Source organism: Phyllobates terribilis, unplaced genomic scaffold (assembly GCF_046119375.1).
Source record: "Phyllobates terribilis strain yellow unplaced genomic scaffold, ASM4611937v1 Scaffold_8__6_contigs__length_399053987, whole genome shotgun sequence".
NCBI lineage: Eukaryota > Metazoa > Chordata > Amphibia > Anura > Dendrobatidae > Phyllobates > Phyllobates terribilis.
Window position 1 is genome coordinate 393,268,226 of NW_027362768.1, and position 24,240 is coordinate 393,292,465.

The window sequence follows — 24,240 nt, forward strand, 5'->3', positions numbered from 1 at the left end:
CCACACTAACTGCTGGGGAGGAGATGTCAGTCACGCTGGGCTCTGCTGTACACCGTGTCATCACTCTGCCCTCCCCCCACACTGACTGCTGGGGATGAGATGTCAGTCACGCTGGGCTCTGCTGTGCTCCCGCCCTCTCTGCACTGAATGTTGGGGGAGTGTTCTACGTTTTCCCTGTGTTGCTGCTTGCCTATCATTGGGCAGTGGCAGAAGTACACGCCCCCAGTGAAATCTCTCTGGTAACGCCCACTTGAACTTTGAAAACAATTAACGTCCCCGTTGCGGCCAAAAGGGGGAGCTGAGGAGAGCCGCGAGCTCCGGCCGGACTGTGCCTCACATTCACCAGCAGGGGGAGCGCGTGTAGCTCACGTTCCGCAGACTTCGTCTCCATCCAATCAAAAACCACAACACTGATCACGTGACTGTGACCGTGCGCCTGTTTCTGTCAGCGAGTGACAGCGGGTGCGATGGGCGGGGCAAAGGATCGTGAGTGACACAGACTGCGGCCAATAGGAGCCGGCCTGACAGGTGTCGTAGGCTTCATACATTCCTCTGATTGGTGACGATACCAAGAAGGGCGTAACCTGTGCATCGTGTTGTCATGACAACGAGTGGTTGAGCCGCCTCTTTCCCGGCTGGTCGCCATCTTGTTGTTGATTTGAACAGGTCCGGAGCGGGTGAGAGGAGCCGGGTGTGAGAGAAGACACCCGTGGGCTGCTGCCCCCCATCGGAGGCTGTGGTAGGTGAGGGGGTTGCCTGGAGGCGCGGAGCGGCGGCATCCGGGGGTGAGAAGGAGATCACGGGGACGACATCACCACAGGGGGCGTAATCGAGCGCCAAGGAGGGCGGGGTTATGGGAGGAGCCAGTGAGATGAGTGGGCTGAGCTTAGAATGCCCTCTGTGTGGGAGTGGCTAATGTAAGGCTCCTGCTAGCAGGGGCGGAGCTCCAGCTGTGTGGGCGGGGCTGCACTGTGACTTCTGCGATTGGCTGCTCATGTTCTCTATCCTGTGATGTGTGGAGCGATTTGAGTGGATGGAGCTGTAATGACATCACCAGGGTGGGAGGAGTCATGTGATGCTCATAACAGCAGCCATACATCCGTCACCAGCGGAGGAGCCTCTGCTGATACATCCGCCACCGTCAATACATCTACCTCCACCGGAGGAGCCACCACCGATACATCTGCCTCCACCGGAGGAGCCACCGCTGATACATCTGCCACCGCCAATACATCTGCCTCCATCGGAGGAGCCACCGCTGATACATCTGCCACCGCCAATACATCTGCCTCCATCGGAGGAGCCACCGCCGATACATCTGCCACCGCCAATACATCTGCCTCCACCGGAGGAGCCACCGCTGATACATCCGCCACCGTCAATACATCTACCTCCACCGGAGGAGCCACCGCTGATACATCTGCCACTGCCAATACATCTACCTCCACCGGAGGAGCCACCGCTGATACATCTGCCACCACCAATACATCTACCTCCACCGGAGGAGCCACCGCCGATACATCTGCCACTGCCAATACATCTACCTCCACCGGAGGAGCCACCGCTGATACATCCGCCACCGCCAATACATCTGCCTCCACCGGAGGAGCCACCGCCGATACATCTGCCACTGCCAATACATCTACCTCCACCGGAGGAGCCACCGCTGATACATCCGCCACCGCCAATACATCTGCCTCCACCGGAGGAGCCACCACCGATACATCTGCCACCGCCAATACATCTACCTCCACCGGAGGAGCCACCGCTGATACATCTGCCACCGCCAATACATCTGCCTCCACCGGAGGAGCCACCGCCGATACATCTGCCACCGCCAATACATCTGCCTCCACCGGAGGAGCCACCGCTGATACATCCGCCACCGTCAATACATCTGCCTCCACCGGAGGAGCCACCGCTGATACATGAGCCACCACCGATACATCTGCCTCCACCGGAGGAGCCACCGCTGATACATCCGCCACTGCCAATACATCTGCCTCCACCGGAGGAGCCACCGCTGATACATCCGCCACCGTCAATACATCTGCCTCCACCGGAGGAGCCACCGCTGATACATCCGCCACCGCCAATACATCTGCCTCCACCGGAGGAGCCACCGCTGATACATCCGCCACTGCCAATACATCTGCCTCCACCGGAGGAGCCACCGCTGATACATCCGCCACTGCCAATACATCTACCTCCACTGGAGGAGCCACCGTTCATACATCCACCACTCCCCCACTCTCTGCAGTGATGGCCGCCTTTCATCTCAGTGATTGTGGAAAGTGAGAGGCAAAGCGATGCGACTTGTGGTGTCGCCCAGATCCAACAAGCAGCCGGGTGTGAGGGGCCGTGTGACCCCTGACCTCCAGCCCTGATGGCGGCTATGTGGTCTCTTAATGAAGCGTAAAGCAGGAGGTGGTTGTCTTTACGCTGCGTTCCCTGGTGTCGATGGGGAAGGGGTTTGGCCGCCTCTGGTGTCGGGGGGAGGGGTCTCGGCCGCTTCTGGTGTCGGGGGAGGGGTCTCGGCCGCTTCTGGTGTCGGGGGAGGGGTCTCGTCCGCCTCTGGTGTCGGTGGGGGAGGGGTATCCGCCGCCTCTGGTGTCGGTGGGGGAGGGGTATCCGCCGCCTCTGGTGTCGGTGGGGGAGGGGTATCCGCCGCCTCTGGTGTCGGTGGGGGAGGGGTATCCGCCGCCTCTGGTGTCGGTGGGGGAGGGGTATCCGCCGCCTCTGGTGTCGGTGGGGGAGGGGTCTCCGCCGCCTCTGGTGTCGGTGGGGGAGGGGTCTCCGCCGCCTCTGGTGTCGGTGGGGGAGGGGTCTCGGCCACCGCTGGTGTCGGGGGATAGGGGTCTCGGCCGCCGCTGGTGTCGGGGGAGGGGTCTCGGTCGGGGGAGGGGTCTCGGCCGTCGGTGGGGGAGGGGTCTCCGCCGCCGCTGGTGTCGGGGGAGGGGTCTTGGCTGGTGTCGGGGGAGGGGTGTCGGCCGCCTCTGGTGTCGGGGGAGGGGTGTCGGCCGCCTCTGGTGTCGGGGGAGGGGTGTCGGCCGCCTCTGGTGTCGGTGGGGGAGGGGTCTCGGCTGCCTCTGGTGTCGGGGGAGGGGTCTCGGCTGGTGTCGGGGGAGGGGTCTTGGCTGCCGCTGGTGTCGGGGGGAGGGGTCTCGGCCGCCGCTGGTGTCGGGGGAGGGGTCTCGGATGCCGCTGGTGTCGGGGGGAGGGGCCTCGGCTGCCGCTGGTGTCGGGGGGAGGGGTCCCGGATGCCGCTGGTGTCGGGGGAGGGGTCTCGGCCGCCGCTGGTGTCGGGGGAGGGGTGTCGGCCGCCTCTGGTGTCGGTGGGGGGGGTCTCGGCAGCCTCTGGTGGGGGAGGGGTCTCGGCCGCCTCTGGTGTCGGTGGGGGAGGGGTCACGGCCGCCTCTGGTGTCGGGGGAGGGGTCACGGCCGCCTCTGGTGTCGGTGGGGGAGGGGTCTCGGCCGCCTCTGGTGGGGGAGGGGTCTCGGCCGCCTCTGGTGGGGGAGGGGTCTCGGCCGCCTCTGGTGTCGGTGGGGGAGGGGTCACGGCCGCCTCTGGTGTCGGTGGGGGAGGGGTCTCGGCCGCCGCTGGTGTCGGGGGGAGGTGTCCCGGATGCCCCTGGTGTCGGGGGAGGCATCTCGGCCACCGCTGGTGTCGGTGGGGGAGGGGTCACGGCCGCCGCTGGTGTCGGTGGGGGAGGGGTCACGGCCGCCTCTGGTGTCGGTGGGGGAGGGTTCTCGGCCGCCTCTGGTGTCGGTGGGGGAGGGTTCTCGGCCGCCTCTGGTGTCGGTGGGGGAGGGGTCTCGGCCGCCGCTGGTGTCGGGGGGAGGGGTCTCGGATGCCGCTGGTGTCGGGGGGAGGCATCTCGGCCGCCGCTGGTGTCGGTGGGGGAGGGGTCACGGCCGCCGCTGGTGTCGGTGGGGGAGGGGTCACGGCCGCCTCTGGTGTCGGTGGGGGAGGGTTCTCGTCCGCCTCTGGTGTCGGTGGGGGAGGGGTCTCGGCCGCCGCTGGTGTCGGGGGAGGGGTCTCGGCCGCCGCTGGTGTCGGGGGGAGGGGTCTTGGCCGCCGCTGGTGTCGGGGGAGGCATCTCGGCCACCGCTGGTGTCGGGCTCTCAGCCGCTGCGCCCTGTAACTTGTCTACAGACTCTTAATAATTTAGAGGAGTCACTTTCCTCCTCGGGTTCTTTTTCCTTCGGTCTTCAGCGCCGTTAACCCTTTGTGAACATTACTTCTCCTCCGGCTCTGTCACTGTGGGGGGGTGTAGTCGAGGGGGGCCGGCTCTGTCACTGTGGGGGGATGTGTAGTTGGGGGGTCCCGCTGTCAGTGGGGGGGACGACGTGTAGTTGGGGGTACTGTTGTCACAGTGCCCGCTGTGTGTGGCTTGTTTTGGGGTCACCCCTGATTTTCACAGACCCTGAATACTCTGACGCTGCTCTGTGACCGGAGTTTCGGGGTTTCTGCCGCGGCTTCCCTCTTTCCACACACGGAGCGCTGGTCACATGATCTGCTCGTCGCTGGGGTCACCTGATTCCCCCCGGTCTCAGTTCCGTTTCTCGGCTTCGCTGATGGACATTTGATCCGTCACGTGATCTCTGTGATCTATCCGGTCACAGTCGCTCTCCCTCCATGAAAGACGCCGCTGCCACTTGTGAACCCCTCAGTCTGGAGGTGGTGCCCCCTCTCTGCAGCCCTGGGTAGTAGCACTACAAGTCCCAGCATACATCCCCACTGCTCGCAGTCTCCTTGATCTGTTTTCTTCTCTTCCTCAGATCCGAGGAGCGATTTCCAGGTGAAGGAGCCGCTGCCCTCCGGGCCCCCCGCACCGCTGCCCGGCCCCTGCGCCACTCCCCATGCCCCGGCCGAACATCGGGCGTCCAACGCAATGTGTGTTTGTCAAACCATGGAAGTGGGGAAGTTCGTCCAGAGCGCAGTGTGCGACAGGGTCCGGGGGGTCCTGCTGGAGCCGTTCATCCATCAGGTGGGGGGCCACAGCAGTATGATGCGCTACGATGACCACACCGTCTGCAAGCCCCTCATCTCCCGCGAGCAGCGTTTCTACGAGTCCCTCCCCCCCGAGATGAAAGAGTTTACCCCGGAATATAAAGGTGAGACCCCAATACCTGAAACCCCCCAGTACACGACAGAGCGGATGAGATAATCGCCAACTCCTCCCCCGATGTGAAGGCATGTGCGAGGGGGCAGGCTGGTCCAGGGGGGAGGGGGCAGGCTGGTCCAGGGGGGAGGGGGCAGGCTGGTCCAGGGGGGAGGGGCTGTAGAGTCCCCCATGTGGGGAGGGGCTGTTGCAGGGCAGGGTTTCAGGACAGGTTGGGCTTCCCCATTGCTGTGGTGCGCCTGCCCCCCCCCCCCATTGCTGTGGTGCGCCTGCCCCCCCCCCATTGCTGTGGTGCGCCTGCCCCCCCCCCCATTGCTGTGGTGCGCCTGCCCCCCCCCCCATTGCTGTGGTGCGCCTGCCCCCCCCCCATTGCTGTGGTGCGCCTGCCCCCCCCCCATTGCTGTGGTGCGCCTGCCCCCCCCCCATTGCTGTGGTGCGCCTGCCCCCCCCCATTGCTGTGGTGCGCCTGCCCCCCCCATTGCTGTGGTGCGCCTGCCCCCCCCCATTGCTGTGGTGCGCCTGCCCCCCCCATTGCTGTGGTGCGCCTGCCCCCCCCCATTGCTGTGGTGCGCCTGCCCCCCCCCCATTGCTGTGGTGCGCCTGCCCCCCCCCATTGCTGTGGTGCGCCTGCCCCCCCCCATTGCTGTGGTGCGCCTGCCCCCCCCATTGCTGTGGTGCGCCTGCCCCCCCCATTGCTGTGGTGCGCCTGCCCCCCCCCCATTGCTGTGGTGCGCCTGCCCCCCCCCCATTGCTGTGGTGCGCCTGCCCCCCCCCCATTGCTGTGGTGCGCCTGCCCCCCCCCCATTGCTGTGGTGCGCCTGCCCCCCCCCCCATTGCTGTGGTGCGCCTGCCCCCCCCCCCATTGCTGTGGTGCGCCTGCCCCCCCCCTCATTGCTGTGGTGCGCCTGCCCCCCCCCTCATTGCTGTGGTGCGCCTGCCCCCCCCCATTGCTGTGGTGCGCCTGCCCCCCCCCCATTGCTGTGGTGCGCCTGCCCCCCCCCCCATTGCTGTGGTGCGCCTGCCCCCCCCCCCATTGCTGTGGTGCGCCTGCCCCCCCCCCATTGCTGTGGTGCGCCTGCCCCCCCCCATTGCTGTGGTGCGCCTGCCCCCCCCCATTGCTGTGGTGCGCCTGCCCCCCCCCCATTGCTGTGGTGCGCCTGCCCCCCCCCCCCCATTGCTGTGGTGCGCCTGCCCCCCCCCCCATTGCTGTGGTGCGCCTGCCCCCCCCCCCATTGCTGTGGTGCGCCTGCCCCCCCCCCATTGCTGTGGTGCGCCTGCCCCCCCCCCCATTGCTGTGGTGCGCCTGCCCCCCCCCCCATTGCTGTGGTGCGCCTGCCCCCCCCCCCATTGCTGTGGTGCGCCTGCCCCCCCCCCATTGCTGTGGTGCGCCTGCCCCCCCCCCCCATTGCTGTGGTGCGCCTGCCCCCCCCCCATTGCTGTGGTGCGCCTGCCCCCCCCCATTGCTGTGGTGCGCCTGCCCCCCCCCATTGCTGTGGTGCGCCTGCCCCCCCCCCCATTGCTGTGGTGCGCCTGCCCCCCCCCCCATTGCTGTGGTGCGCCTGCCCCTCCCCATTGCTGTGGTGCGCCTACCCCCCCCATTGCTGTGGTGCGCCGCCCCCCCCATTGCTGTGGTGCGCCGCCCTCCCCATTGCTGTGGTGCGCCGGCCCCCGCGGTTCCTGACTCCGGCGCTCTCTCCCGCCAGGTGTGGTGTCCGTCTGCTTTGAGGGTGACAGCGATGGCTACATTAACCTGGTGGCTTACCCGTACATGGAGAGTGAGGCGGCCGATCACGAAGAGTTTCCGGACCGGGACCATCCGAGACGCAAGCACTCCCGCCGCAGTCTGCACCGGACCAGCAGCACCGACCACAAGGACGAGCGGCCGCCACTGACCGGGGAGAACTCCGAGAGGTGACGGTCCGGCCCAGCCTGGGGCCCTGTACACATCCGGGGGCCCATTTGACTTGTAGCTGTAGACTGTGCAGAAAATTGAGAAGACAGGGCAGGGCGCCCACCAGACCATATGTCGGCCTCTCTGTAGGCAGGACCCTCCCTCATGCTTTACACCGCAGCTCTGCTCCATTAGGACACAGATGTTGTCAGTGATTCCGGCTCTGGGGATTATTGGGGGCCATATTGACGTCCTGGGGGGTATTCTGTGCTGAGACCCCGTGCTGTGAGCAGCATGTTGGGGGCTCGTGTGCAGGTTGTTTCACCCCTCACCTCTCCCGCAGCGTCCCAGAGATGAAGAGCCCCAAGCTGGAGGTCCTGGCGCAGTCGGACGCCCCCTTCCAGATGCTGGACGGGAACAGCGGGCCGAGTGCGGAGCGGATCAGCTACAACCCCTGGAGCCTGCGGTGCCACAAGCAGCAGCTGAGCCGCATGCGCTCCGAGTCCAAGGAGCGCAAGATGTACAGTATCCTTGTGCAGCTGTAGGTAGGGCGTCCGATGAGAGTACTCCTCCTCTGTTGTCATGGCTTAACTCTGTCCCAGAATTCCTGCTGCTGGAGAACGTCGTCCATCATTTCAAGTTCCCGTGCGTCCTGGACCTGAAGATGGGAACCCGGCAGCACGGCGACGACGCCTCGGAGGAGAAGGCGGCCCGGCAGATGAAGAAGTGCGAGCAGAGCACGTCCGCCACGCTGGGTGTGAGGGTGTGCGGCATGCAGGTGCGGCCCCGGGATGGGGGGGCAGGAAGGGTTAATGGCGGGGTGTGGTCCTGTTAGTGGGACCCCGGTGGTATTTCCGCTGTCTGGTTACCCACAATCCCTCTCTCCTCCAGGTCTTCCAGATGAACACGGGGCATTACCTCTGCCTGAACAAGTACTACGGCCGCGGCCTGAGCACGGAGGGCTTCCGCCAGGCCCTGTACCAGTACCTCCACAATGGCGTCCAGCTTCGCACCGACCTGCTGGAGCCGATCCTGAGCAAACTGAAGCGACTGATCTCCGTGCTGGAAATCCAGGCCTCGTACCGCTTCTACTCCAGCTCGCTGCTCATCATCTACGACGGGACCGGCCGCCCCCCGGCCCAGGACCCCGGCCCCAAGGTGGACGTCCGCATGATAGACTTCGCGCACAGCACCTACAAAGGTTTCCGCGATGACCTGAAGGTGCACGACGGGCCGGACAAGGGCTACGTGCTGGGGCTGCACAGCCTGACCAGCGTCCTGGAGCTGATCCGAGACCACAGCCAGTAGTGGCGGCCGGAGATCCTCCAACCTTCTGTCATGTCCGCCGCTGGGGACTGGCTGAGAAACGCACAACAGCTGCTCTGAGGGTCCTCGGCCGCACGTCGCCCTCACATCATCATCCTGGGGTGAGCCGTATGATGGACGCCGCGCCAAGGACATGGCGTTGTAATGGCGAGAACCACTAGACGCGGAGCCGGAGCAGGACACCTTGGGCCGTCCTCCCCGCAGGAGACAGGAAGTGACATCACAGCATCATGGCGACACTTCCTGTCTGGCCGGCCGGCGGCCCCACTCCACATAAATGTATATATTTCTATATCCGTATATATCAGATCTATATATTAGAGCTCTATCACCCACGCGTGTCTGTGTGCAGTGACGTCGGCCGCAGCGGTTACTTATTGTTTCCTCCTCTGTGGGTGGTTTACAGTGGCGGAGCGCACGGGTGGGTGGTTTACAGTGTTAGCGCACGGGCGGGTGGTGGCGCCTTCTGGCCCGGCTCCTTGGGGCTTTACTTTGGTTTTTGTTATTTGGGTCTCGCAGCTTTATTCTAAGTTTTATGCATTCGCAAGTCAAAATCTGCAAATTGGCGTCACGATGACTGCTGGCGGTGCGGCGTTTCTGGATGGCTGCTGGCGTTGTGGCGTCTCTGGGTGGCTGCCGGCGGTGCGACGTCTCTGGGTGACTGCCGGCGTTGCGGCGTCTCTGGGTGGCTGCCGGCGTTGCGGCGTCTCTGGGTGGCTGCCGGCGTTGCGGCGTCTCTGGGTGGCTGCCGGCGGTGCAACGTGATGAGTTTCCAGGGCAGCTGACGTGCTCGCTCTTCGCTGATTTCCTCTCCACCCGTCGTCTCCACATCTGCGGGGGGCTCCGAGCTCTGCGGCCATATAGTGCTGAGCTGTTGCTGGTGATGACTCAGTTGCAGGACATTCTTCCTACGGTAGAAGATGGAGGAGAAATGGCCGCAGCCCCTGATTCCCCGCGGCCGCAGCCCCTGATCCCCCGCGGCCGCAGCCTCTGATCCTCTGCGGCCGCAGCCCCTGATCTCCGCCACATTTGGAATGGTTTTCTTGTAGAAGATACTCACCCCCCTCCGCCGAGTCGACTCCGCACCTCCCCCACCCAGCTGTGCACAGGGAGACCCTTCCTTCCACTTTTATCCGCCATCTTACCTGTTCGAGTTCTCACTCGGGAGAGTGTCGGTGTATTCCCGGGGGTGTCACAGTATATTTGGGTGGTCCCTACCTGTATATATGGGGGTATTAGAGGTGATGAAGGCGGCTCTGAGACCTGCGGGGGCCACTCCTGCTCCCCCCGTAGTGCCCAGTGGGTACCCCCTTCCCCGCTGGCATTAATGGGGTTCACTACTTATACATCCCCTTCCTGCCTGGCGCCATTCCTGTGGTGTCTGCCGCTCCCGCGATCCGTCAGGGCAGAGGACATGAGGAGGAGGGAGCGGCGCAGCATATGGCAGGTCACACTCCTGTGCTCCATCTACTCTACTCACAGCCAGAGCTGCACCCACACGTCTGCTTTTTTCTGATACTGGGCTGCTGGTTGTGGATTGTAGTTATAATGGATGTAAAACCTCCCATAATGCACTGCAAAGAGCTAACGATACGTAAGGCAGAACTGTGCCTTCAGCTCCGGAGGTGACTGGAGAACGGGGCAGCTCTGGAGGTGAATGCTCCTCAGGGGTGATGCTTGGAGTATGGGCTCCATCACTGTCGCCCCCAGCAGATTCTATGGGGGTCTGTGCTGCCATCAGCTCGGCTGCAGCCCCCGCTTATCAATCAGAAGCCGACATGTAGGATCCACAGCAACGAGCTTCATCCCAGAAAAGCCTCAGCCGGGGGTCCTCGCTGCGGGGGTCTGCTCCGTCATGTTCAGCTGTAATGTGCACAGAGTGGGCAGACTGTGCACTGAGACCACCGCGCTTTGTGTGACGCCTTACGTGTTGCTGGAGGTCGTGACCTAGAGGAGAGTAAGCAAAAGATCCGCAAGACCCCGGAGCTGACATCACAAGAGGAGACGCACGGCCCCCGAAAACAACATGACTCCTACTAACCATCCCATCATAAGTCCGGGTGAGGACCCCCCAAAACTCCTCACTGTCACAGGATGACGTCACCCCACATTATACCCGATCCATGGGAGAACCGCAGCTCTGGAGCATAATACTGCAGAAGTAATGTACGTAAACAGTGACTGCACCAGCAGAATAGTGAGTGCAGCTCTGGAGTATAATACAGGATGTAACTCAGGATCAGTAATGTATGTACACAGTGACTGCACCAGCAGAATAGTGAGTGCAGCTCTGGAGTATAATACAGGATGTAACTCGGGATCAGTAATGTAATGTATGTACACAGTGACTGCACCAGCAGAATAGTGAGTGCTGCTCTGGAGTATAATACAGGAGGTAACTCAGGATCAGTAATGTAATGTATGTACACAGTGACTGCACCAGCAGAATAGTGAGTGCTGCTCTGGAGTATAATACAGGAGGTAACTCAGGATCAGTAATGTAATGTATGTACACAGTGACTGCACCAGCAGAATAGTGAGTGCAGCTCTGGAGTATAATACAGGATGTAACTCAGGATCAGTAATGTAATGTATGTACACAGTGACTGCACCAGCAGAATAGTGAGTGCAGCTCTGCAGTATAATACAGGAGGTAACTCAGGATCAGTAATGTAATGTATGTACACAGTGACTCCACCAGCAGAATAGTGAGTGCAGCTCTGGAGTATAATACAGGAGGTAACTCAGGATCAGTAATGTAATGTATGTACACAGTGACTGCACCAGCAGAATAGTGAGTGCAGCTCTGGGGTATAATACAGGATGTAACTCAGGATCAGTAATGTAATGTATGTACACAGTGACTGCACCAGCAGAATAGTGAGTGCAGCTCTGGAGTATAATACAGGAGGTAACTCAGGATCAGTAATGTAATGTATGTACACAATGACTGCACCAGCAGAATAGTGAGTGCAGCTCTGGAGTATAATACAGGATGTAACTCAGGATCAGTAATGTATGTACACAGTGACTGCACCAGCAGAATAGTGAGTGCAGCTCTGGGGTATAATACAGGATGTAACTCAGGATCAGTAATGTAATGTATGTACACAGTGACTGCACCAGCAGAATAGTGAGTGCAGCTCTGGGGTATAATACAGGATGTAACTCAGGATCAGTAATGTAATGTATGTACACAGTGACTGCACCAGCAGAATAGTGAGTGCAGCTCTGGAGTATAATACAGGATGTAACTCAGGATCAGTAATGTAATGTATGTACACAGTGACTGCACCAGCAGAATAGTGAGTGCAGCTCTGGAGTATAATACAGGATGTAACTCAGGATCAGTAATGTAATGTATGTACACAGTGACTGCACCAGTAGAATAGTGAGTGCAGCTCTGGAGTATAATACAGGAGGTAACTCAGGATCAGTAATGTAATGTATGTACACAGTGACTGCAGAAGCAGAATAGTGAGTGCAGCTCTGGAGTATAATACAGGAGGTAACTCAGGATCAGTAATGTAATATATGTACACAGTGACTGCACCAGCAGAATAGTGAGTGCAGCTCTGGAGTATAATACAGGAGGTAACTCAGGATCAGTAATGTAATGTATGTGCACAGTGACTGCACCAGCAGAATAGTGAGTGCAGCTCTGGAGTATAATACAGGAGGTAACTCAGGATCAGTAATGTAATGTATGTACACAGTGACTGCACCAGCAGAATAGTGAGTGCAGCTCTGGAGTATAATACAGGAGGTAACTCAGGATCAGTAATGTAATGTATGTACACAGTGACTGCACCAGCAGAATAGTGAGTGCAGCTCTGGAGTATAATACAGGAGGTAACTCAGGATCAGTAATGTATGTACACAGTGACTACACCAGCAGAATAGTGAGTGCAGCTCTGGAGTATAATACAGGAGGTAACTCAGGAAATGTAATGTATGTACACAGTGACTGCACCAGCAGAATAGTGAGTGCAGCTCTGGAGTATAATACAGGATGTAACTCCGGATCAGTAATGTAATGTATGTACACAGTGACTGCACCAGCAGAATAGTGAGTGCAGCTCTGGAGTATAATACAGGAGGTAACTCAGGATCAGTAATGTAATGTATGTACACAGTGACTGCACCAGCAGAATAGTGAGTGCAGCTCTGGACTATAATACAGGATGTAACTCAGGATCAGTAATGTAATGTATGTACACAGTGACTGCACCAGCAGAATAGTGAGTGCAGCTCTGGAGTATAATACAGGATATAACTCAGGATCAGTAATGTAATGTATGTACACAGTGACTGCACCAGCAGAATAGTGAGTGCAGCTCTGGAGTATAATAGAGGATGTAACTCAGGATCAGTAATGTAATGTATGTACACAGTGACTGCACCAGCAGAATAGTGAGTGCAGCTCTGGAGTATAATACAGGAGGTAACTCAGGATCAGTAATGTAATGTATGTACACAGTGACTGCACCAGCAGAATAGTGAGTGCAGCTCTGGAGTATAATACAGGAGGTAACTCAGGATCAGTAATGTATGTACACAGTGACTACACCAGCAGAATAGTGAGTGCAGCTCTGGAGTATAATACAGGAGGTAACTCAGGATCAGTAATGTAATGTATGTACACAGTGACTGCACCAGCAGAATAGTGAGCGCAGCTCTGGAGTATAATACAGGATGTAACTCAGGATCAGTAATGTAATGTATGTACACCGTGACTGCACCATATAGGAGTGCAGCTCTGGAGTATAATACAGGATGTAACTCAGGATCAGTAATGTATGTACACAGTGACTGCACCAGCAGAATAGGGAGTGCAGCTCTGGAGTATAATACAGGATGTAACTCAGGATCAGTAATGTATTGTATGTGCACAGTGACTGCACCAGCAGAATAGTGAGTGCAGCTCTGGAGTATAATACAGGAGGTAACTCCGGATCAGTAATGCAATGTATGTACACAGTGACTGTACCAGCAGAATAGTGAGTGCAGCTCTGGAGTATAATACAGGATGTAACTCAGGATCAGTAATGTAATGTATGTACACAGTGACTGCACCAGCAGAATAGTGAGTGCAGCTCTAGAGTATAATACAGGATGTAACTCAGGATCAGTAATGTAATGTATGTACACAGTGACTGCACCAGCAGAATAGTGAGCGCAGCTCTGGAGTATAATACAGGAGGTAATTCAGGATCAGTAATGTAATGTATGTACACAGTGACTGCACCACCAGAATAGTGAGTGCAGCTCTGGAGTATAATACAGGATGTAACTCAGGATCAGTAATGTAATGTATGTACACAGTGACTGCACCAGCAGAATAGGGAGTGCAGCTCTGGAGTATAATACAGGATGTAACTCAGGATCAGTAATGTAATGTATGTACACAGTGACTGCACCACCAGAATAGTGAGTGCAGCTCTGGAGTATAATACAGGAGGTAACTCAGGATCAGTAATATATGTACACAGTGACTACACCAGCAGAATAGTGAGTGCAGCTCTGGAGTATAATACAGGAGGTAACTCAGGATCAGTAATGTAATGTATGTACACAGTGACTGCACCAGCAGAATAGTGAGTGCAGCTCTGGGGTATAATACAGGATGTAACTCAGGATCAGTAATGTAATGTATGTACACTGTGACTGCACCAGCAGAATAGGGAGTGCAGCTCTGGAGTATAATACAGGATGTAACTCAGGATCAGTAATGTAATGTATGTGCACAGTGACTGCACCAGCAGAATAGTGAGTGCAGCTCTGGAGTATAATACAGGAGGTAACTCAGGATCAGTAATGTAATGTATGTACACAGTGACTGCACCAGCAGAATAGTGAGTGCAGCTCTAGAGTATAATACAGGATGTAACTCAGGATCAGTAATGTAATGTATGTGCACAGTGACTGCACCAGCAGAATAGTGAGTGCAGCTCTGGAGTATAATACAGGAGGTAACTCAGGATCAGTAATGTAATGTATGTACACAGTGACTGCACCAGCAGAATAGTGAGTGCAGCTCTGGAGTATAATACAGGATGTAACTCAGGATCAGTAATGTAATGTATGTGCACAGTGACTGCACCAGCAGAATAGTGAGTGCAGCTCTGGAGTATAATACAGGAGGTAACTCAGGATCAGTAATGTAATGTATGTACACAGTGACTGCACCAGCAGAATAGTGAGGGCAGCTCTGGAGTATAATACAGGAGGTAATTCAGGATCAGTAATGTAATGTATGTACACAGTGACTGCACCACCAGAATAGTGAGTGCAGCTCTGGAGTATAATACAGGAGGTAACTCAGGATCAGTAGTATATGTACACAGTGACTACACCAGCAGAATAGTGAGTGCAGCTCTGGAGTATAATACAGGAGGTAACTCAGGATCAGTAATGTAATGTATGTACACAGTGACTGCACCAGCAGAATAGTGAGTGCAGCTCTGGAGTATAATACAGGATGTAACTCAGGATCAGTAATGTAATGTATGTACACAGTGACTGCACCAGCAGAATAGGGAGTGCAGCTCTGGAGTATAACACAGGATGTAACTCAGGATCAGTAATGTAATGTATGTACACAGTGACTGCACCAGCAGAATAGTGAGTGCAGCTCTAGAGTATAATACAGGATGTAACTCAGGATCAGTAATGTAATGTATGTACACAGTGACTGCACCAGCAGAATAGTGAGTGCAGCTCTGGAGTATAATACAGGATGTAACTCAGGATCAGTAATGTAATGTATGTACACAGTGACTGCACCAGCAGAATAGTGAGCGCAGCTCTGGAGTATAATACAGGATGTAACTCAGGATCAGTAATGTAATGTATGTACACAGTGACTGCACCAGCAGAATAGGGAGTGCAGCTCTGGAGTATAATACAGGATGTAACTCAGGATCAGTAATGTAATGTATGTACACAGTGACTGCACCAGCAGAATAGTGAGCGCAGCTCTGGAGTATAATACAGGAGGTAATTCAGGATCAGTAATGTAATGTATGTACACAGTGACTCCACCACCAGAATAGTGAGTGCAGCTCTGGAGTATAATACAGGATGTAACTCAGGATCAGTAATGTAATGTATATACACAGTGACTGCACCAGCAGAATAGTGAGTGCAGCTCTGGAGGATAATACAGGAGGTAACTCAGGATCAGTAATATATGTACACAGTGACTGCACCAGCAGAATAGGGAGTGCAGCTCTGGAGTATAATACAGGATGTAACTCAGGATCAGTAATGTAATGTATGTACACAGTGACTGCACCAGCAGAATAGTGAGTGCAGCTCTGGGGTATAATACAGGAGGTAACTCCGGATCAGTAATGTAATGTATGTACACAGTGACTGCACCAGCAGAATAGTGAGCGCAGCTCTGGAGTATAATACAGGATGTAACTCAGGATCAGTAATGTAATGTATGTACACAGTGACTGCACCAGCAGAATAGTGAGTGCCGCTCTGTAGTATAATACAGGATGTAACTCAGGATCAGTAATGTAATGTATATACACAGTGACTGCACCAGCAGAATAGTGAGTGCAGCTCTGGAGTATAATACAGGAGGTAACTCAGGATCAGTAATGTAATGTATGTACACAGTGACTGCACCAGCAGAATAGTGAGTGCAGCTCTGTAGTATAATACAGGATGTAACTCAGGATCAGTAATGTAATGTATATACACAGTGACTGCACCAGCAGAATAGTGAGTGCAGCTCTGGAGTATAATACAGGATGTAACTCAGGATCAGTAATGTAATGTATGTGCACAGTGACTGCACCAGCAGAATAGTGAGTGCAGCTCTGGAGTATAATACAGGAGGTAACTCCGGATCAGTAATGTAATGTATGTACACAGTGACTGCACCAGCAGAATAGTGAGTGCAGCTCTGGAGTATAATACAGAATGTAACTCAGGATCAGTAATGTAATGTATGTACACAGTGACTGCACCAGCAGAATAGTGAGTGCAGCTCTGGAGTATAATACAGGAGGTAATTCAGGATCAGTAATGTAATGTATGTACACAGTGACTGCACCACCAGAATAGTGAGTGCAGCTCTGGAGTATAATACAGGAGGTAACTCAGGATCAGTAGTATATGTACACAGTGACTACACCAGCAGAATAGTGAGTGCAGCTCTGGAGTATAATACAGGAGGTAACTCAGGATCAGTAATGTAATGTATGTACACAGTGACTGCACCAGCAGAATAGGGAGTGCAGCTCTGGAGTATAACACAGGATGTAACTCAGGATCAGTAATGTAATGTATGTACACAGTGACTGCACCAGCAGAATAGTGAGTGCAGCTCTAGAGTATAATACAGGATGTAACTCCGGATCAGTAATGTAATGTATGTACACAGTGACTGCACCAGCAGAATAGTGAGCGCAGCTCTGGAGTATAATACAGGATGTAACTCAGGATCAGTAATGTAATGTATGTACACAGTGACTGCACCAGCAGAATAGTGAGTGCAGCTCTGGAGTATAATACAGGATGTAACTCAGGATCAGTAATGTAATGTATGTACACAGTGACTGCACCAGCAGAATAGTGAGCGCAGCTCTGGAGTATAATACAGGATGTAACTCAGGATCAGTAATGTAATGTATGTACACAGTGACTGCACCAGCAGAATAGGGAGTGCAGCTCTGGAGTATAATACAGGATGTAACTCAGGATCAGTAATGTAATGTATGTACACAGTGACTGCACCAGCAGAATAGTGAGCGCAGCTCTGTAGTATAATACAGGAGGTAATTCAGGATCAGTAATGTAATGTATGTACACAGTGACTGCACCACCAGAATAGTGAGTGCAGCTCTGGAGTATAATACAGGAGGTAACTCAGGATCAGTAATATATGTACACAGTGACTACACCAGCAGAATAGTGAGTGCAGCTCTGGAGTATAATACAGGAGGTAACTCAGGATCAGTAATGTAATGTATGTACACAGTGACTGCACCAGCAGAATAGTGAGTGCAGCTCTGGGGTATAATACAGGATGTAACTCAGGATCAGTAATGTAATGTATGTACACTGTGACTGCACCAGCAGAATAGGGAGTGCAGCTCTGGAGTATAATACAGGATGTAACTCAGGATCAGTAATGTAATGTATGTGCACAGTGACTGCACCAGCAGAATAGTGAGTGCAGCTCTGGGGTATAATACAGGAGGTAACTCCGGATCAGTAATGTAATGTATGTACACAGTGACTGCACCAGCAGAATAGTGAGCGCAGCTCTGGAGTATAATACAGGATGTAACTCAGGATCAGTAATGTAATGTATGTACACAGTGACTGCACCAGCAGAATAGTGAGTGCTGCTCTGTAGTATAATACAGGATGTAACTCAGGATCAGTAATGTAATGTATGTACACAGTGACTGCACCAGCAGAATAGTGAGTGCAGCTCTGGAGTATAATACAGGAGGTAACTCAGGATCAGTAATGTATGTACACAGTGACTACACCAGCAGAATAGTGAGTGCAGCTCTGGAGTATAATACAGGAGGTAACTCAGGATCAGTAATGTAATGTATGTACACAGTGACTGCACCAGCAGAATAGTGAGTGCAGCTCTGGAGTATAACACAGGATGTAACTCAGGATCAGTAATGTAATGTATGTACACAGTGACTGCACCAGCAGAATAGTGAGTGCAGCTCTAGAGTATAATACAGGATGTAACTCCGGATCAGTAATGTAATGTATGTACACAGTGACTGCACCAGCAGAATAGTGAGCGCAGCTCTGGAGTATAATACAGGATGTAACTCAGGATCAGTAATGTAATGTATGTACACCGTGACTGCACCATATAGGAGTGCAGCTCTGGAGTATAATACAGGATGTAACTCAGGATCAGTAATGTATGTACACAGTGACTGCACCAGCAGAATAGGGAGTGCAGCTCTGGAGTATAATACAGGATGTAACTCAGGATCAGTAATGTATTGTATGTGCACAGTGACTGCACCAGCAGAATAGTGAGTGCAGCTCTGGAGTATAATACAGGAGGTAACTCCGGATCAGTAATGCAATGTATGTACACAGTGACTGTACCAGCAGAATAGTGAGTGCAGCTCTGGAGTATAATACAGGATGTAACTCAGGATCAGTAATGTAATGTATGTACACAGTGACTGCACCAGCAGAATAGTGAGTGCAGCTCTAGAGTATAATACAGGATGTAACTCAGGATCAGTAATGTAATGTATGTACACAGTGACTGCACCAGCAGAATAGGGAGTGCAGCTCTGGAGTATAATACAGGATGTAACTCAGGATCAGTAATGTAATGTATGTACACAGTGACTGCACCACCAGAATAGTGAGTGCAGCTCTGGAGTATAATACAGGAGGTAACTCAGGATCAGTAATATATGTACACAGTGACTACACCAGCAGAATAGTGAGTGCAGCTCTGGAGTATAATACAGGAGGTAACTCAGGATCAGTAATGTAATGTATGTACACAGTGACTGCACCAGCAGAATAGTGAGTGCAGCTCTGGGGTATAATACAGGATGTAACTCAGGATCAGTAATGTAATGTATGTACACTGTGACTGCACCAGCAGAATAGGGAGTGCAGCTCTGGAGTATAATACAGGATGTAACTCAGGATCAGTAATGTAATGTATGTGCACAGTGACTGCACCAGCAGAATAGTGAGTGCAGCTCTGGAGTATAATACAGGAGGTAACTCAGGATCAGTAATGTAATGTATGTACACAGTGACTGCACCAGCAGAATAGTGAGTGCAGCTCTAGAGTATAATACAGGATGTAACTCAGGATCAGTAATGTAATGTATGTGCACAGTGACTGCACCAGCAGAATAGTGAGTGCAGCTCTGGAGTATAATACAGGAGGTAACTCAGGATCAGTAATGTAATGTATGTACACAGTGACTGCACCAGCAGAATAGTGAGTGCAGCTCTGGAGTATAATACAGGATGTAACTCAGGATCAGTAATGTAATGTATGTGCACAGTGACTGCACCAGCAGAATAGTGAGTGCAGCTCTGGAGTATAATACAGGAGGTAACTCAGGATCAGTAATGTAATGTATGTACACAGTGACTGCACCAGCAGAATAGTGAGGGCAGCTCTGGAGTATAATACAGGAGGTAATTCAGGATCAGTAATGTAATGTATGTACACAGTGACTGCACCACCAGAATAGTGAGTGCAGCTCTGGAGTATAATACAGGAGGTAACTCAGGATCAGTAGTATATGTACACAGTGACTACACCAGCAGAATAGTGAGTGCAGCTCTGGAGTATAATACAGGAGGTAACTCAGGATCAGTAATGTAATGTATGTACACAGTGACTGCACCAGCAGAATAGTGAGTGCAGCTCTGGAGTATAATACAGGATGTAACTCAGGATCAGTAATGTAATGTATGTACACAGTGACTGCACCAGCAGAATAGGGAGTGCAGCTCTGGAGTATAACACAGGATGTAACTCAGGATCAGTAATGTAATGTATGTACACAGTGACTGCACCAGCAGAATAGTGAGTGCAGCTCTAGAGTATAATACAGGATGTAACTCAGGATCAGTAATGTAATGTATGTACACAGTGACTGCACCAGCAGAATAGTGAGTGCAGCTCTGGAGTATAATACAGGATGTAACTCAGGATCAGTAATGTAATGTATGTACACAGTGACTGCACCAGCAGAATAGTGAGCGCAGCTCTGGAGTATAATACAGGATGTAACTCAGGATCAGTAATGTAATGTATGTACACAGTGACTGCACCAGCAGAATAGGGAGTGCAGCTCTGGAGTATAATACAGGATGTAACTCAGGATCAGTAATGTAATGTATGTACACAGTGACTGCACCAGCAGAATAGTGAGCGCAGCTCTGGAGTATAATACAGGAGGTAATTCAGGATCAGTAATGTAATGTATGTACACAGTGACTCCACCACCAGAATAGTGAGTGCAGCTCTGGAGTATAATACAGGAGGTAACTCAGGATCAGTAATATATGTACACAGTGACTGCACCAGCAGAATAGGGAGTGCAGCTCTGGAGTATAATACAGGATGTAACTCAGGATCAGTAATGTAATGTATGTGCACAGTGACTGCACCAGCAGAATAGTGAGTGCAGCTCTGGGGTATAATACAGGAGGTAACTCCGGATCAGTAATGTAATGTATGTACACAGTGACTGCACCAGCAGAATAGTGAGCGCAGCTCTGGAGTATAATACAGGATGTAACTCAGGATCAGTAATGTAATGTATGTACACAGTGACTGCACCAGCAGAATAGTGAGTGCCGCTCTGTAGTATAATACAGGATGTAACTCAGGATCAGTAATGTAATGTATATACACAGTGACTGCACCAGCAGAATAGTGAGTGCAGCTCTGGAGTATAATACAGGAGGTAACTCAGGATCAGTAATGTAATGTATGTACACAGTGACTGCACCAGCAGAATAGTGAGTGCAGCTCTGTAGTATAATACAGGATGTAACTCAGGATCAGTAATGTAATGTATATACACAGTGACTGCACCAGCAGAATAGTGAGTGCAGCTCTGGAGTATAATACAGGATGTAACTCAGGATCAGTAATGTAATGTATGTGCACAGTGACTGCACCAGCAGAATAGTGAGTGCAGCTCTGGAGTATAATACAGGAGGTAACTCCGGATCAGTAATGTAATGTATGTACACAGTGACTGCACCAGCAGAATAGTGAGTGCAGCTCTGGAGTATAATACAGAATGTAACTCAGGATCAGTAATGTAATGTATGTACACAGTGACTGCACCAGCAGAATAGTGAGTGCAGCTCTGGAGTATAATACAGGAGGTAATTCAGGATCAGTAATGTAATGTATGTACACAGTGACTGCACCACCAGAATAGTGAGTGCAGCTCTGGAGTATAATACAGGAGGTAACTCAGGATCAGTAGTATATGTACACAGTGACTACACCAGCAGAATAGTGAGTGCAGCTCTGGAGTATAATACAGGAGGTAACTCAGGATCAGTAATGTAATGTATGTACACAGTGACTGCACCAGCAGAATAGGGAGTGCAGCTCTGGAGTATAACACAGGATGTAACTCAGGATCAGTAATGTAATGTATGTACACAGTGACTGCACCAGCAGAATAGTGAGTGCAGCTCTAGAGTATAATACAGGATGTAACTCCGGATCAGTAATGTAATGTATGTACACAGTGACTGCACCAGCAGAATAGTGAGCGCAGCTCTGGAGTATAATACAGGATGTAACTCAGGATCAGTAATGTAATGTATGTACACAGTGACTGCACCAGCAGAATAGTGAGTGCAGCTCTGGAGTATAATACAGGATGTAACTCAGGATCAGTAATGTAATGTATGTACACAGTGACTGCACCAGCAGAATAGTGAGCGCAGCTCTGGAGTATAATACAGGATGTAACTCAGGATCAGTAATGTAATGTATGTACACAGTGACTGCACCAGCAGAATAGGGAGTGCAGCTCTGGAGTATAATACAGGATGTAACTCAGGATCAGTAATGTAATGTATGTACACAGTGACTGCACCAGCAGAATAGTGAGCGCAGCTCTGTAGTATAATACAGGAGGTAATTCAGGATCAGTAATGTAATGTATGTACACAGTGACTGCACCACCAGAATAGTGAGTGCAGCTCTGGAGTATAATACAGGAGGTAACTCAGGATCAGTAATATATGTACACAGTGACTACACCAGCAGAATAGTGAGTGCAGCTCTGGAGTATAATACAGGAGGTAACTCAGGATCAGTAATGTAATGTATGTACACAGTGACTGCACCAGCAGAATAGTGAGTGCAGCTCTGGGGTATAATACAGGATGTAACTCAGGATCAGTAATGTAATGTATGTACACTGTGACTGCACCAGCAGAATAGGGAGTGCAGCTCTGGAGTATAATACAGGATGTAACTCAGGATCAGTAATGTAATGTATGTGCACAGTGACTGCACCAGCAGAATAGTGAGTGCAGCTCTGGGGTATAATACAGGAGGTAACTCCGGATCAGTAATGTAATGTATGTACACAGTGACTGCACCAGCAGAATAGTGAGCGCAGCTCTGGAGTATAATACAGGATGTAACTCAGGATCAGTAATGTAATGTATGTACACAGTGACTGCACCAGCAGAATAGTGAGTGCTGCTCTGTAGTATAATACAGGATGTAACTCAGGATCAGTAATGTAATGTATATACACAGTGACTGCACCAGCAGAATAGTGAGTGCAGCTCTGGAGTATAATACAGGAGGTAACTCAGGATCAGTAATGTAATGTATGTACACAGTGACTGCACCAGCAGAATAGTGAGTGCAGCTCTAGAGTATAATACAGGATGTAACTCAGGATCAGTAATGTAATGTATGTACACAGTGACTGCACCAGCAGAATAGTGAGTGCAGCTCTGGAGTATAATACAGGATGTAACTCAGGATCAGTAATGTAATGTATGTACACAGTGACTGCACCAGCAGAATAGTGAGTGCAGCTCTGGAGTATAATACAGGAGGTAATTCAGGATCAGTAATGTAATGTATGTACACAGTGACTGCACCACCAGAATAGTGAGTGCAGCTCTGGAGTATAATACAGGAGGTAACTCAGGATTAGTAGTATATGTACACAGTGACTACACCAGCAGAATAGTGAGTGCAGCTCTGGAGTATAATACAGGAGGTAACTCAGGATCAGTAATGTAATGTATGTACACAGTGACTGCACCAGCAGAATAGGGAGTGCAGCTCTGGAGTATAACACAGGATGTAACTCAGGATCAGTAATGTAATGTATGTACACAGTGACTGCACCAGCAGAATAGTGAGTGCAGCTCTAGAGTATAATACAGGATGTAACTCAGGATCAGTAATGTAATGTATGTACACAGTGACTCCACCAGCAGAATAGTGAGTGCAGCTCTGGAGTATAATACAGGATGTAACTCAGGATCAGTAATGTAATGTATGTGCACAGTGACTGCACCAGCAGAATAGTGAGTGCAGCTCTGGAGTATAATACAAGATGTAACTCAGGATCAGTAATGTAATGTATGTACACAGTGACTGCACCAGCAGAATAGTGAGTGCAGCTCTGGAGTATAATACAGGATGTAACTCAGGATCAGTAATGTAATGTATGTACACAGTGACTGCACCAGCAGAATAGTGAGCGCAGCTCTGGAGTATAATACAGGATGTAACTCAGGATCAGTAATGTAATGTATGTACACAGTGACTGCACCAGCAGAATAGGGAGTGCAGCTCTGGAGTATAATACAGGATGTAACTCAGGATCAGTAATGTAATGTATGTACACAGTGACTGCACCAGCAGAATAGTGAGCGCAGCTCTGGAGTATAATACAGGAGGTAATTCAGGATCAGTAATGTAAGGTATGTACACAGTGACTGCACCACCAGAATAGTGAGTGCAGCTCTGGAGTATAATACAGGAGGTAACTCAGGATCAGTAATATATGTACACAGTGACTACACCAGCAGAATAGTGAGTGCAGCTCTGGAGTATAATACAGGAGGTAACTCAGGATCAGTAATGTAATGTATGTATTCAGTGACTGCACCAGCAGAATAGTGAGTGCAGCTCTGGGGTATAATACAGGATGTAACTCAGGATCAGTAATGTAATGTATGTACACAGTGACTGCACCAGCAGAATAGTGAGTGCAGCTCTGGAGTATAATACAGGATGTAACTCAGGATCAGTAATGTAATGTATGTACACAGTGACTGCACCAGCAGAATAGGGAGTGCAGCTCTGGAGTATAATACAGGATGTAACTCAGGATCAGTAAT

The 24,240-nt window shown here is 52.1% G+C and overlaps 2 protein-coding genes across 2 annotated transcripts in view; both read left to right on the top strand.

Annotated features, from left to right (window-relative positions):
* Positions 1–586: 586 nt before the first annotated feature.
* Positions 587–8,678, top strand: IP6K1 (inositol hexakisphosphate kinase 1). Its single transcript, XM_073645214.1, has 6 exons — positions 587–739; positions 4,783–5,118; positions 6,830–7,037; positions 7,361–7,542; positions 7,620–7,795; positions 7,909–8,678. Exons 2-6 carry the CDS (start codon positions 4,896–4,898, stop codon positions 8,323–8,325), a joined length of 1,206 nt encoding a protein of 401 aa, XP_073501315.1. The 5' UTR covers positions 587–739; positions 4,783–4,895; the 3' UTR covers positions 8,326–8,678.
* A 1,349-nt stretch (positions 8,679–10,027) lies between these two features.
* Positions 10,028–24,240, top strand: part of LOC141157781 (Fanconi anemia group D2 protein-like) — a 203,396-nt gene continuing 189,183 nt past the window's right edge. The window contains 1 exon segment of the mRNA XM_073645311.1: positions 10,028–10,258. Within this exon segment, the coding sequence (XP_073501412.1) occupies positions 10,028–10,258 (231 nt within the window).